The sequence below is a fragment of the Anopheles cruzii genome, chromosome 3, assembly GCF_943734635.1.
Source record: "Anopheles cruzii chromosome 3, idAnoCruzAS_RS32_06, whole genome shotgun sequence".
In the NCBI taxonomy this organism is placed as follows: Eukaryota; Metazoa; Arthropoda; class Insecta; order Diptera; family Culicidae; genus Anopheles; species Anopheles cruzii.
The window spans coordinates 32,466,721-32,482,593 of NC_069145.1; the positions used below are offsets into that span (position 1 = coordinate 32,466,721).

Consider the following 15,873-nt stretch of genomic DNA (forward strand, 5'->3'; position numbering starts at 1 on the left):
TATTACAGCGATAAACTAACTGATATTGATTCAATATTCCATAAATACATTTTCTTCTCCGTTATAAGATAAATATTGAAACGAAACCACATCCACTCTGAAAAAAAAAAACCTATATTTGGTCGATTTGGTTCCTCTGTACTAAATTCATTTCACTTCATTTACCACACTTATTTATTTACTTACATAATTTTTTTAAATTTTGTTTACCTACCTTTATTGGAATATGAAATTAATCACTGATTACTTTTTTCTTATATTCACGTGTAACACTTTATCAATGTGTTCAGCTGTGATAGTGACAATAGTTGCTGTGGCTTCTAATCATACGCTCCAAGCGCAACAGAACTGGGCCCTCAAAAGGGCAACGTTATTAACTGTTTCACAGCACTCCAATGAATGACCACCCTGCCGTAGTTCGTCGTTAGCATAGGCAGTACGAACCTTCGGCGTATCCTTTGGGTTGGGCCGACTCAACCGGAACATCGCCCAATGCATGTTTGTCTGCCGAACGATCCTTGCACCCGGCCCTACTGCACAGAACCGGTTACTAACGGCAACCACCAAACGAACTGTTTGTTAGATATTGAACAAGTAACCTGCTCGCCGGACGAACATGTCACCATCTGCTGAAGGATATTGGGACCTCTAAACTAGTCGAAGCGGGAATCGAACACCAGAATCGATTTTCACCAATCGTTTCGGATCTATTTATAAAGTACTTTTACCACGGTTACTAACGCACAGAAATATATTGGTGTTCTTTTTTATTTTTTTCCTTAGTATAATGTTCTACCATCCACTGCTCAGATTGCCACACTGAGATACTTTCGAAACATTATTGAGATTGATCGCTATGCTAAAAAATATCGATCCATTTTGAGACACTCGCTACCACACGGGAGTTAACTGTTTTTATTTCGTGCTAAACTTTTATACCCTCTCAAACACTGAATTGATTTTGAATATTTTTTGTTGTCTTTTACATCGCTTAACTTTTGTTTTAGATCTTAGTTTCGTCTGGCCAACTTGCATTACGTCTGCTTCAGTCAGGGTCTTGGGTTGGAGGCATTTTCTATAATAATTTGTTCTAATAGTTTCCTTCACTGCTGCTTGTTTGTTCAGCGATCGATAAAACACCTGCATTTTTTTACAATAGTTCACGTCATCGCATTTCTATTGACCAAATTTCATTTCAATTGGATTTACAATTTTCAAAACATTAAGGTCACATTGAATCGACAAATGGGGACTATAACCGTTTTGTTCTATCACCTCCAACCCGCAGTTCTTAAGCTCCGATGTTCTAGGTCTTGTTGCACCTTTTTGCTTTTGAGTTAATTTCTACTTCTGTTTCCCGTTCAACACCTGTAAAGGTACGCATGTAGGTAGGAATATAGGAACAGAACTCAGAAACACTATCTTTCGTCCTAGCTACAGAGGATAGCTCGGTCCGAGAGGACCGATATTGAATCGGATCGGATGTTGTAGTAATGCTAATGAGACGCTAAAGGGTTGGGTTCCTTATTCATCATCCTTTTTACAAAACAACATTATCACTAGCTTAAAATAATAATGCACACGTCATATATGTTTAATAAAATGGGTATAATGAAAGTGTGACACGGGAAGTGAACAGCTCAACAGCCAAGAAGCACTTCCTTTGCACACATTGCTTTCATCGCGTTTTCAACAAGAAACCTTTAAACGTTTGAAAACAAAAGTTAGCACTATCCAACGTGAAGTGGAAGAAAAAATCACATCTGTTCATGAACATTTTGCTACTCGGAACACACACAATGGTTTGCACGTTGTACTGACGTCTCGTTTGATATGATGCGAGTGATTATGATGATCGATCTGCCAGCAAAGAACGGCCTATGGGAGTTTGGTAATAGTTTAATTTTTGGGAAGGAAGAGAAAGGCATTACACTTCAATTCTCGGGACGTATCATGTCTCGGGCTATCTTTGGAAGTTGGTAGGGAAAGGAGCACAGCAGCGCATAGTACAATTCTCGCCGTGGTGATCCGTTTGATTCGTTCAATACAACACCACACAACGTGCCACACCTCGGTATGGGCCAAGGGAAGGCGGATTGCTTCAACCAATGATTACTTTATCCTGCTGTCGATAAAGTTGGTGAAAATTGCCATCTGTTGAACGTGGTTCGCGTTGTAGCGCCTGCCGAGAAACGCGTTCTGTGGGAAAACTGGATAGTGGATCGGGTTTATTACACCACGTTAGTATCTCGTTCAAATGGCGTTATTGTCACATTTCTTTTTTGTCATATACGCTTTGAGCTAAACTATTTTTATCATACTAGCCAATCTAACAGGTAAGACACCGTGGAATAATGAAAGGCCACTGAAACTGTACACAAAGAAAACAGTATGATGAATTTATACACACACAAAAACCCTCTCAGGCACTCTTTTTATCTTTTCACATGCACCACAACGCGTAAAACTCCATTTAGCAGATCATGAGCTTGCGCGCATTTTCTTTGCTTGCCTTTACGCTTCTTCTTGTGAAAGAAATTAAACAAATCGAAACAGAAAACGTCTTTCGAATTGGTTCTCTAACTACCCAGGGCTTCACTTAAGAACTAAAAACAGTTACTGGCTAGAAATCTAAAAGTCTTTCGCATCACAAATATAACACATTCTCGTCAACACCTGCTTCCTGGCCTGACCTACCCGACCTATGGTTCAACCCGTGCCATGCTTGCCCGTTTCAAAGAGACCCTTCTTGAAGAAGGAATGAAACTCGATGAGCGTTTGCTTGGTCAACCCAGGACGACCCTCGCCCTCGTAGATCGCACAGTGTGGTAGTTTGGCGCACACCACCAACAGTCTCCGGAGGTACGTTTCCAGCTGACGCCGTCTCGCCTTTGCAACCGTTTCCGTGTTGGAGGCAAACAGCTCTCGCCGGGGGAAAGGAATGGTGGCAATCTGTTGACGGTTGGAAATTAAGGTTTCGTTTCAAGGATCTCAGATTGCTGGTTGCCTTACCTTGTCACCGTATTGCTTTTTCATGGTCAGATGCAGTTCGCGAAAACGACTGTATCGCCGCAACAGTGTCCATCGTTCGTCCGGAAGATTGATTTTAACTTCGTACTCGTAATGCGTCTGCTTTCCAGCACCGCGTATAATGTACGTCGGGATGTTGATCAGATGGTCCGAACCTGTAGAAGGGCATCAAGCAACGATCACAAGTTTAATTTCATGCGTTCTCATATCCGTTCACAACAACTTACGATATGTTCCATCCATGGACGGCAGCGAACGCGTGACGCTAGGAGCGTAAATGCTGGTTTGTTCTCTGGACAGCAGGTACCCCGGATAGATGCACGAATTTCCAACCCGGCTGTCGTCGCTATCGGTAAAGCTGCCGGGAATGTCACGCATCGAGTCCAGTTGCTCACCGTCCGATAGGCAGCTCTTCTCCACGTCCTGTATCTTCAACTCGAGCTGCACGATACGCTTCTGTAGATCCTGCAGCTCGCCAATCTTGCCATCGAGCAGCCTCTTTTCGCCATTTGTTTCCAGAATTTTCATAATCTCTGCCTTTTTACTGGCGATGCTTTCGCGCAGGTGGTTCATCTCGCAAAGGATCAGATTGGCCGTTGACGAGGTAATGGAACTGTTGTCGATCGATGAACTGCGTGATCGGTGCCCCTCGTCCTCGTCCACTCCTATGTCTTCATCGTCGTGTTCCTCCTCGTCACGGCTGCGCGTGCTGCCACTCACGCTCATCCGCAGCGGATGTATCCCATGGCGGATGTCGAATATTTCGGTACGCAAGCTACTGCTCTTCCCATTGCTCTTGTTGGATGCCAAAATCTTCAAACGATTCAAACTTTCTGGCGTTTTGGTGTTGTTGTGGTTGTGAGAATTGCCATCATCCTCCGAATCGGTCGATTTACGATGCATTCGTAGCGATTGATTTACCTTTTCCACTCCGTTCTCACGATCGGTGACGATAACGGTGGCTGTCGCAGGGATTTTCTTCCCCTCATACTTGGAGGTCGGGGTCGAGGAAGTGGCAAGCAGTAGACAATGGTCGTCCGATTGGATCAGCAACTTCCCGTGACCATTCTCACCCGCGCCGACCGTCAGCAATGTTGCCCCGCCATCGTTTTGTTTGTTGGTTTCGAAACTTACTCCGCTGTCGCTCATACCGCCACCACCGAGCAACTCATGGCCTCCGTTCGAAGTAGCTTCCTCGTAGTCCCGGTCGGCGATATCCGATTCCGTGCTGCCGTCCTCCGTTGAGCTGGGTGTCGGGATGAGATGATTCAACGAGCCCAGTGCGGGTGTGTTGAGGGCCGATACGAACGAACAGTCCGAGTTGGCCGTATGAAAAGTATCACAGGTTTCTAGCGCACGGTTGGCCGTCGATTCATCTTCCGTTCCCTCTTCGCCAGTGTCACTTCCATTGGTGTGCGTAAGGTTGAGAGTCAATCTGCGAAATGGAAATGAGCGACCGATTAGCGGTATTCAACGATCGCGCCAGAACTGGTGTTTGTCGCTTACGAAAGCTTCTTTTGTTGAATTTGCTCCAGTTCTTGCTGTGTTCGCTGTTGTAGTAAGTCTCGGTTTTGCTGCTCTAGCTCATGAATTTTCACGTCCAACTCTGCGATCTTCTGTGTGCTTTCGGACAACAGATTTTCCTTTTCACTCAACTCATTCTCGTACTTGGTAATTTCATCGCGCTGAAACCGGCCAAATTCAATTAACAGAATTAACTACGAACAAAAGACCAATTGCTGCGAAACTTACGTTACGACGAATAAACTCCCGTATGTACTGCTGCGAGTAGGTGTCCAGCGACCGCGATATCTGAAGCAATATCTCCGAATAGTCTTCCGTTTGTGGCGCATTTCGTATCAGTTCCGTACTTGCCTGCGGAGCAAACAGTATACATCAGAAATTCATTCAACTTGATTTAGTACACAATTGTACTGTGCCAATCGTTCCGTTTTATTAGCAATTAACAACAAGATAACTGAATAAAAGCTAATCAAAACTAACAAAAATGATAACCCGAATAGCACGGTATTGAAATGAATAAAACTAGCGATGCTCTACCTCGTCCAACCGGCCGCAGTCCTGGAGCTCCTGTAGCTCTTTGGCTACATACTCATAGAAGTCTCGCTTCTTCGTGTCGAGCTGCGTCTGAAGGGCCGCCAATTGCCGCACTAAAATGTCTACCTGGCTCAGCGCAATTGTAGCGAAAACAACGTCAAACCATGAACAGAAAAGGGAAATGAAGAGGAAAATAATTAAAAAATTGTTGAACAGAGGAAAATAGATGAAATATAGCTGATAATAGACACAAATAAAATGTATAATAAAAACCAATACGTTTAGCCGCCAATGTAGTGTTAAAGTGAAATGCTACATACTTGCGTCTTCTCATTGCTCGTTTCCCACAGGACCATCTCCCGGCGAGCCATCAGCTCGCTGATGCGACTGTCCAATATTGTCAGTTTGTCCTGTCGTGTTCGCTCCAGCCGCTCCAGCTCCTCGGTGCACAGCTTAATCTTGCTCTTAAACTGTTCGTGCATCCGGTTGCGTTCCACGTTCAGCTGACGCAGGGCATTCTCGATGGTTTGCAGTATCTTTCGGTGCTCATCCTGCAGCTCCACATCATCCCGGCTCGGTGTGTACTGGCGGAATCGCAGGGACGAAACCTGGGGCGAGTTATAAGCAAGGCCAGCAAACACATTGCTCCCGCCACCGGACATTGGCGAACCGTCGTCATCGCTGACGAAGCTAGCGCAAAGGTTTTCCCGCGAAGCGGCTATAAGCGACAGCCGCGAAAGGTCGAGCCGCGAGGAGCGCTGTTGTTGGGAGCTCTCCTGTCGCAGTTTGGCCGCTTCCGCAGGGTTGTTGTAGCGAAACATGTTCGTACGGCCCAACAATAGTATGTCGCCCTGGCTGATCGCGGTCGGAACCTCGATGATGGACGCGTTCAGCAGACAGGTGGCGTTCGGGTTCGGGTAGATCGTGGCCGTTCCACTCGAAAGTACGATTCGACAGTGCTCTGGCGCAATGCCGATACCGTTTAGCATGATGTCCTGCGGGTACGGTGCTTCTTCGGTGCCGATCGACGTTTCGCCGTCCTTCAGACTGTAGAGCGTCACTCCGGTACTGATATCGTCGTGGATACCGATCAGATGAGGCATTTCCGAGTCGAGCACCACGCCGACGCCCGACTTGCGCAACCCGAGCGATTTCTGCTCGCGCAATATCGACTGTGCTTCGCGCCACTTTTCCGTCCACTCCTCGGTCAGCACCTTCTCCTGGGCTTCCTTCTTGTGCAAGTCCTCCAGCACCTTCAGCGATGGTTCCAGTTCGGCCGTGTCGCTCGAGATCATCAGCTTCAGCTTGTAGATTTCGTCGCGCAGTTCACGGATCAGTTTCACGTTCGGATCTTCGTTGATCGTCGGCTTGTTGATGATGTTCTTGGCACGATTCGCGTACCGCAGCGTGCTCAGCGTTTCGCTGTAGTTGACGTCTGCGGGCGAAATGGCCGCAATCATAATCGTTTTGCTGTTACCACCCAGACTGTCCTTCAACAGCCAGGTCAGGATGGAATCACGGTACGGTATGTACAGCACGCGCTTGTTGTTTGTCGGATTTGTCTGCTCCGCGAGCGCCGAAATGACGCTGCCGAGCGTCACCAGCGACTTGTTAATGTGGGCACCTTCTTTGAGCCGCTGGCCCGTAGCACCCGTGGCGTTGGCACGCTCGCTGCCAGCTAGATCGACCAGATGAATTTTGGAAACCGTTTCGCTCGGTAACCCGTTTAGGTAGCGTGCCTGGACGAACGTTATCGTGAAGATCGCGTGGCTCCGGCTGCTGGTGTCGTTCATGTTGGTGCTGGCCGTCGTCCGCTGGATGTTGCCCTGGATCATGCAGTTCTGAATTTCCGCGTAGTCCGACACCGGATGTTGGGACAGATTTTCGACGTACGGCCCAAGTGTTCGGTGTTCGCGCACCCGCAACCCGTGTCCGGCATTGCTCGGTCCGAGCAAATCCTTCACCCGCTCGTTGTAGATCTCTAAGTACGAGCACTGCGTCTTGAAGCCCGTCCCTTCCTCTTGGCCAAGCTTCATGCGCGAAAACAGTGAGCGACATATTCGCGGAATCAAGCCCTGCGCTTCGGCCGTACCCATCATGGTGAACGTTTTGCCACTGCCCGTTTGACCGTACGCAAAGACGCACGCATTGTAGCCCTGGAAGGCACAGTCGACGATCTCCGTGCCAAGATCGTCGAACACGGTCTCCTGGTGCGTAAAGTGGGCATCGTGTTCGTCCACGGACCAGTACGAGTGATCGAACGTGAAGTCATTAAACGGGTCCTGGGCCGCTCTCGTTGCCAGATCCACTCGGACGCCATTGCCTGTGCCATGTTTCGGTTTCAACAGCCGCGTCTTCTTGCCATCCATCTGCACAATGAGCTTTGCGCCAAGTTCATGCTCCCTGCGAACGAAACCAAGAAGTGGACCATTAAATTTTGAAAAGATTTTATGTTGGTCTCAAATTATGCTATACATATGCTACATACATATTTCAATCGGTAACAGATCTCTAATGATCCTATGCGGTAAATTTTTGAATCGTACACAAGTTTAATATCCCCAAAAATCCAAACAAAAACAAATCGGAAATTAACATTTTCCTATCAAAACTAGGTACAAAATTTGAGCGATCACATACAACAATACAGCGAAACATATCGAGGACATCTATATATATAAAAATAGTTGTTTGTCTGTCTGTCTGTACCGCATTTTCTCCAAAACTACTGAACCAATCCGTGTAAAATTTTGCACAGCGTAGTTTTGTGACACCGGATTGTGAATAGGAAAGTTTGACCCTCCCACACCTCCGGGGAGGGGAGGCTCCCATACAAACGTAACGTACCGTAACGTCCCATACGTTACGTCCAAACGTTTCAAACAAATCGAACCAAACTCGGAAGGCGGGAGTTTTGGGGAAGGGGAAATGTTCTGGTGGATGTTTGAAACCAAAGACCCCCTTTGTAAAGAGGGGAGGGGTTTAAAGGGAGAGGGGCATTAACCCATACAAAATCTGGGTTAATATCAGCAAAACTCGGATAATTTTCAAGCAATTTGAGCCAAACTCAGCTGGTGCGAGCTTTGACATGTATCCAACGGGAAGCGAAAAGGGAAACAGATACGTCACCGGGAAACGGAGGAGTAACGGGAGGCGGGAAGGGAAATTGAACGAATACGTCACCGGGAAGCCCGATCGTTTGAAAAGTAGGATTAACGGGAAGCGAAAAGGGAAGCTGATCGGATACGTCACCAAGAAGTCCTCTCCGCCTCCGCCTCCCAATCGCGAAATAAGGAAGAAATGAGGCGCAGCGACGCGCGCCGGGAACTGCTAGTATCAGTATAATTATCATAATTCGTATGAGCTCAGCGGCTTACAATAGTTCAGTTCATAAAACGCTAATGATAAAATCTAATGACCTAATGAACCTCACGCATGGTTGTGAGATAAGCAGTCAAACTACTTCCTGAAACCCCGGGAAAAGTGAAATCACCCGTACCGTGGCTGCAATAAGGTAGGTCAACGGTAACGGAAGCAACTTGCGATCGATTGTTTCCAACCTCATTCGGTGCGGAAAACGATTGGAACTAACACGGGAACGCAAACCCCTATGGGGTAAACATTGCAAAAAGGTTCCTCCTTGGCTTCAATTGAAAAACGAATACACTTTCGCCAAGTGGACGAACCCCCAGCGGCTCGGCTACGGTCAAAGGGCATACTTACCGGTCCGGTCCTACATTTACCGGCCGATGTTGGGCACAGGATCCGACGGCGGCCAAAATCCACACTCCGATCGCAGGATTGCAGACATCGCAGAGATTTAGCAACTATTTATGGCCCCCCTTATTTTGCTTTGTGTTTCGCACATCAATGAGCACCGATTTTCGCCTCCGATGGCCCAGACTTTACACTTTCTTTCAAAATTCACTCACAGCGCCTAATCACAATCATCATTTAGCGGTAACCACACCCGCGGCAACATGGTTCGTTAGCGGGTACGGCGGTATTTGGCGCTTCCTTCCTCCTTCATTACTTTTCATCATTGCTTCCTCCACTTTATCAGACGATCGGCATTCAAAATATGACCGAAAAACGCCCGGCTCGGGATCGGATCGTTCCGCGATGACGCGATGGGCGAGACCGATCAAGCGGTAATCTATCGTCTCGCTGCGGAACCGCGGACGGTTCAAGCGATCACGCGTAATCTATGTCCAATCGGTGCTGGCAGATGAGCGCAACGTTTTCGAAGGGCGGAAAAGCAAAAAAATCTTCCGGCATAATCAGTAAACAGCAAGCGGCGGCACTTCCCGGTGGAAAAAGTTTGGCATGATTTATGTGCCTCGGTAGTGTAGCTGACATATTTGTGCATTATCACAGGCACACCACCAGGAGCAAACCTGGTTAGCAAGAGCGCCCACAATAGGAAGCGTTTGGCTTGAAAGCTTTGGTCTGGGAAATGCTTGGAAACTATCTCTAAATCGTGCCGCGCGCGCATTAAGTTTAATTGTCATTTCGCCGCGCATTACGTCAACTCGACGGCAACGTAAGTCGCGGCGGGGTATTACTCATGGTCCGCAGGTCGATTGCATCACCATGTTTTGCGGTGTTTTGTTTGGGGCTGGGTTGTAGTGGGTCGCTCAATCATCGCTGGCGGTTTCTTTCCTTCGATCTAGCCGCACACAGCCGCGTAGCATAATAATCTGTTTTCGTGGGCTGACCCCTTTGCTAGACACACAAGACCCCACTATGCCTTGGGCCGCCGAAATTGAAATTGCTCTGCTGAGTAATTCCTTTTCGGTTTTCAGCTTTTGCAATTAATTTGGTTATCTTGGAGTATTTTTAAGGAGCTCCGTAGGCTTCTCAAACGTAATTCGTTAGCTTCGTAAACTTTCAAAAACCTTGATAAAATCAATCGCAGCGAAACGCAAGCAATAGTAATATTGCAAAATGGCAAAGTAGAATTGAAAGGGCAAACCAACAAAAAGGTCCGGGAAAGGCAACATACGGACAGCTGACCGACAAACCAAACGGACGGTGACCGATCGGAGGGACATCGAGCATAAGCCACAAGCAACAGGCTAACAGGGCTACAGAAACCGAACACCAATCTGTCATATCGGATGGATAGCTCTCCCACTCTTTGGCGCTTTGCGCGATACCATTCTCCATGTGGCCACCCCGGCCACAAGCCAATAAACTGAGCCCGGTGCGGACGTTCCGATACTGTTGCATTTCCGGATCATGGCAACTTGGGTTGGGTTGAGAAATCAGCGAACCAAACGAAACCGCAAGCTCAAGACTCAAGACCTCGCCCGGACGATGGTGCAACGGCGGCGAAAACACAGCACCGTTGGCGACTCACTTCACTGCCGGTTGCAACGGTTGCACCCGGGGCCTTACTCGCCAGACCGTACCGTCGTGTCCGGCAGAGGTTGAAATAAATATGAACAGTACACGGAACGCTCTTCAAGGGCGGAATGGTGCGGGTTTGCAGTGAAGGTAACTAACTTTAAGTGACCAATATATTTCGTTCACTATGTGTGTATACCTTTCGCATTCAGCTAGTCGAATTGAAATTCATTTTAATGTTGATCAACTGAGGACAACAGACTTTAATATCTTTATGCACAGTTTAGGCTTTCCCAATCATAGATCTTCTTAATGTTGCAGCTTATTGTACTTGGCTTTATTTCTTTCGATATTTTTTTAAATGTCTTATGATCGATATTATTAATTCGCAAGTTTCTCGCTACCTCGCCAACAATCACACCAACAACCATTCAGCGACCATTCGAGAAGCAAGACATTCACTTTCTAAATACCGTTGTTGGGTGGTCATCAGCAATCGGCTGCAAGTATGATATTTTGGTGCTCGTGAAAAGTGAAAATTACGATTCATCAAGTCAATTGCGTCTCCTTAATCCCTCACTAATCTTCTTCTTATGCTTCATTTTCAGTCATACGCCATTCTGCTGCTTCCCGCTGCCAGTGGCAGCGACTGAACAGCGATGGAATGTACTTTACGCAGGATAGTTGAAAATGGAAACCCAAAACACCCACTAATCCATGGGGGCGGGCACCCACCAATGTGGGAGAGCACAGTTTGTTGTGCGTTTTCCATCGCATCCGCTTCGAAAGTGACGGTGAAGTGTTTGCTTCCTCAAGAGTCGCTATCGCCAGAAATGTTCAACACTTGATAGATGGAGCATAGATAAAAGCGAAAGTTTACTTCGACCGGTCGATTTCGGTCACTAAGTATCGATTTGCATAAACACTTAGTCGGTTGAGTGTACGCAAACCACACATTTATCAGAACTTGCCCAATTAAACAGACCATCCCAAAAGTTGTATTCAAAATTTGTATTTCAAACATGGCACATTTCTATTACATACCTATTCTTGTTTACTTCTTAGCTAATATCCGTGATCTGCAATACTTCATTAACGTCGTTCTTTTCCTTACCAAAGGCTGATGCCATGTAGAAACATCGTTTGGGCATAAAATTACTGAACATCTTAAAGTATGCATTAATTTATTCCTCAACTATCCTCACCCAAAGTCGGATCAGAAAATCGAAAGTTCATACAGCGCTGGCCATAACCTTCGTGCCAGCCAGCCAATGGCAACAACGCTTGGCACAGTCAGCTGGCCACCGTGCGTGAAGAACCGTGCAGCTTCTTCGTCCGGTCGATCGAAACACACCTTGGACTCGCCGGGGCCGCCATGCCGCCGATGAAACCGTCATTACCTTGATAACAACGGTCCGTGACCGCGAACTTTGCCAGGCGATGAGCACAGAAAGTGTCCAACACTTGAATCCGGACGTGGAACGGTTGGTTTCACTTCCATCGACGGCGACAAAAGAAACACAACCGGTACAAGAAACTCATCGTACGTGGTTCCCCCGCGACCGTTTTGCACATTACGCGCTGAAGCTAAATTTCGTAAGAAAAAGCGTTTCGTACGGTGGTTCCACAAAACCGGTACTTCCGAGATCGCTGTTCGTTGTTCGAAATCAAATCAACGAGACGTGATTTCCACTGGATTTTCAACAACGACACGAAACGGTACTACACACCAATGGCTGGTAAGATATGAAACGCTTTTGGGGCAGAAGATTAAACCCACAAAAACCGTGGCAAAAAAGGTAGATACTTCCGTTCCGCCAATTGTTACGAATGCAGTTCGACGTTAAAGTCTATATGAGTTATAGCTGCCTTCCAGACTCCAAAAAACCATACGATAATCGTATATTTCTGCATCGCCAATGCACCAACGTCTTCAACTGAAGCAGAACGCGATGCGCCTGGCTAAAATGCACTCGAGTTCGTCTTTTCCTTATCAATACTCTCAAGTCGGCCGTCAGGCTCGGCATGGAAGGACACGTCCTTTGCTGCGGTTTGCGTGCATCATATCAACGCAGATGCAGATGCGCCATTCGCCACGAAACCCAACCCGACGTTTGCGGTTTAATGGAGTAACAAAACATCAAACGGATGCGGGGCTTTGATGTTTCGTTCTGACGTCCACCTGACCGAAAGGATAATGAGGTGAGACACGCCGGTAAAGCCAAAAGCGTGATGAGTGTCACGCGTCAAGTGCAACCCACTGGAGCATAAAATAGAACAGAATTCGTGTTCGTGTCGTGGTTTGCGAACAAATGGAAAAGCGAAAGCAGTTGCAGTACGTTCCCTACAAACAACAATGCCACGGTGATTGACGGAAGATGGGCAAGGAAAATGCATCCCCATTAGAACTAAGCGGCGAAGAAAGAGAAAGACAAAAACGGTAGAGGTCTGAGTTTTCCGAGAGCAATCATGTTGACGCTCAAAAATGGACGATGCTCTGAATAACCTGAAAAGAAATGCAGACACTTCTACATTCCTGTTGTGGTGGCACAAATGCCTCAAATTATAACCCGCTTGAGGTTCTCAACCAAGCGATAATACTCGTGATGCGCGTTGTGTCAATGGCCGGGTGTGACTCATCTCCCGGAACCTTCACTTCCTCTTTCGCTGTTGGTGTGTGTGTGTGTGTATATTAAGACCGATTTGTCGAGCTATTTGTAGAAGCTGCGCGAGAGAAGAACAAATTGACCGCGCCGGTCAGAAGTGGAATCTTCGTCGTTATCAAGCCCTGAAGCGGCCCGTTTTAAGAATGAAATAAGAAAATCGTTTACGACTTTTGGGACGAGGAGGACAGAACAAGTACATGACGCGGTCTTGGAGACATTTCCCTCAGCAGTCAGTATTGACTCATGCAATAGTCTGTGCCCTGAGGCACTACCAGACAGACAAATCAAACTCATAGCATGAATTACGCGTTGCGTAACTGGCCCTATGTACTAGCGGCGTAGACAGGAGTTATTGTTTGCCATGGCCGATGCCAGGAGCATAAGTTCTGTTGTAAAATGAAGGTCAGACTAATTGCATTACGTCGACCGGCTGGCAAAGTTAAGGGATTACCAATTCTCTACACGGTTTATTTTCTTGTAAATGTGCGGAAGCAGCAAACACGAGACAGAGACCACAGCAGCTACAGTCCAGCCGCTGCTTTCAATGCTGTCCTATGCCGGGTTGGACGCCGGTTGAGCCCTTGGGAACGGCGATTAGAAACATGAGCTGAAGATTTTACATGCTGATAACGGTCACGGTCACGATTTCGGTAGAAACAACATATTGATTAGCATTTTGAAGCATTGCAGTAGTAACCAAAGGAAGTTCCACCCACACTCATTTACAATTAGTTCCTAATGTATTAACATTAAATTTCAAACGCACACAAACAGTCAAATCACTTTAAAACGAGCGTTGCCTTGTGATTAGAAACAATTTTCTACGTCACTTTCCAGTGGTGTGTACACACCAATACACCAGTGCCATTGATAACGTACCGAATGCTATCAGTGCCTGATAATGTATGTAAACTCTTCAAGACGTTCTTGGTGTATCGGTTTAAATATAATCCAGACGCAACGACAGCACTTGCGGAAGGTCATGCCGTTCGCGCTCCTGAAATGCAACCCATTTGTTAGTCAAACTTGCAAAGCGTGGGAAAACAAAACGTCGGCTATGTGACGGCTATGTTTCTAATTTATCGCGTTAGAAAAAGGTTAGTTTTTCCCCATTGCGAGACCTATTTTGATAGAAACTTTCCATTGCAGAATTGCGCTAGGAATGCCGCGAATTAAAACGTTATAACCAGGCACATTCGATCGCAGCAAGCACGTGCCGGGTTGATGGTGTTAACGAGAAAGACGAACTGTACGCAAACGAATCATATCCTCAACAGAAACCCCGCCGTTGCCATGGCACTGAGATGATGATGATGATTTTCGTGACCTAGTAGTGGCGGTGCCAGCAACCAACGCTCGATTCGTGCCGTGTACCGCACGAAATGGCTTCTCGTTGAAATGCGACTGTAATTTCCATGGCGTCATTAGACGGGGCCCCCCATAATTGATGGAAAAACTTCCAAACCGCCACCACAGCTTTAAAGAGACCACCACGCGCGTCTCGAGTTTGTTCCGTTGCCTAAGAGGATGTGGAATAATTTACCCATTTCGAAGGATTGCATGAGGCTCGGTCAAGCCATGAAAAATCGGTAGTCCAAAAATGAGGCTACAGTGGCTCAAAGATTGCGACATCGATTTTAAAAACCGACCAGGCGGTTTGTTGTTCGAGAAAAGATGTCCAGGGTTTATTGTAGTTTCTAACGAAATAGTGTTTCAATCGACTTTTTAGACACGTAACCTTCAAGGGCGCATTGTAACGTGCGTATTACCTTGTCATTGTTTATTGTGAACCATCGCTTACCTTTGGTTGAAGGGCCGAACTCGAACTGCAACTTTCAATGACGCCATGGTGGGGTTTTTTGTAGCCTTCGCTTCGTTCAACACGCTAAAATTCCGATCCGGCTTTCTTCCGGTGCATCAGCAACATAGTCTTCCTCGCAATTGCTGTGCGAGGCCCAAAGGAAACCAGAAACAATCTTCTTTTGCAACACTTCAAGTCGCTCTAGCACATTCGAGGCCCGATTTCATGGGTACGATTGTCGACCCGTTCGTGATTTCAAATCTTGTTACAGCAAACCGGCCGCCCGATGGTTGACATCTTTCTGACAGATTCGACCTCTTCTCTCGCGATGATCACATGATTGAAGGGTTTGAGATTTACTTTTCTCTGGGCACAGCAACACAAAGTTTCCCTCATTCGGGATCATTCGCGCTGCGTTACGCGTGAATGGGGAACTTTGATTTTCCACCGAAGGTCACACATTGAACTTCTTGCATTACGGATCACGGACGTGAACACAAACACTTCACTTGTAGGTGCTAGAAGGAAAAGAAAAAGACGACCAAACGAAAATGAGCTCACGCACGTCGTAGTTAACATAACAACAGCAAACACTTGGGAAGCGCAACTAGCTATTGTGTGGTATCAGAGAGCTATCAGCAGCACTACCATTAGCATACATCGTATCACTCAAACAGCGTTAAATGGGTCACAATGATAACACACAAATTAACACTTCTTTTTCATCATTTCGTGGCGCGCTCACGTAACCTGATTCTAACGAGTTACCCTTCTTACCGCTAATAGTGCACACGAACGGACGGCGTCTGGGAGGAACTAGAAATCGTGAAGTAATGCAAAATAGCAGGAAGCAGACGCTGCTGAAGAAGAAAGCGACCGTGTCGTAAAGCCAAGCTCGAGCACCGCATAAATATGCGCTGCTTCCTAGAGTGTAGGCATTCGCTGTGTCCCCGGTACGGCTAGACGTGC

The 15,873-nt window shown here is 46.8% G+C and overlaps 1 protein-coding gene across 1 annotated transcript; it reads right to left on the reverse strand.

Annotated features, from left to right (window-relative positions):
- Window positions 1–766: 766 nt before the first annotated feature.
- Window positions 767–14,951, reverse strand: LOC128275744 (kinesin-like protein Klp98A). Its single transcript, XM_053014354.1, has 8 exons — window positions 14,905–14,951; window positions 5,409–7,491; window positions 5,092–5,214; window positions 4,783–4,905; window positions 4,537–4,715; window positions 3,258–4,465; window positions 3,013–3,185; window positions 767–2,952 (listed from the first exon to the last, which is right to left on the reverse strand). Exons 1-8 carry the CDS (start codon window positions 14,949–14,951, stop codon window positions 2,710–2,712), a joined length of 4,179 nt encoding a protein of 1,392 aa, XP_052870314.1. The 3' UTR covers window positions 767–2,709.
- Window positions 14,952–15,873: the final 922 nt, after the last annotated feature.

Bases quoted from the DNA above. Each gene is read 5' to 3' on its own strand.
- LOC128275744 (XM_053014354.1), bottom strand. From the start codon at position 14,951: ATGGCGTCATTGAAAGTTGCAGTTCGAGTTCGGCCCTTCAACCAAAG. The intron at 4,906-5,091 runs GTAGAGCATCGC...TTTGCTCCGCAG, and splicing joins ACTGCGGCCGGTTGGACGAG to GCAAGTACGGAACTGATACG. The intron at 4,466-4,536 runs GTAAGCGACAAA...TCCATTTCGCAG, and splicing joins ATTCAACAAAAGAAGCTTTC to ATTGACTCTCAACCTTACGC.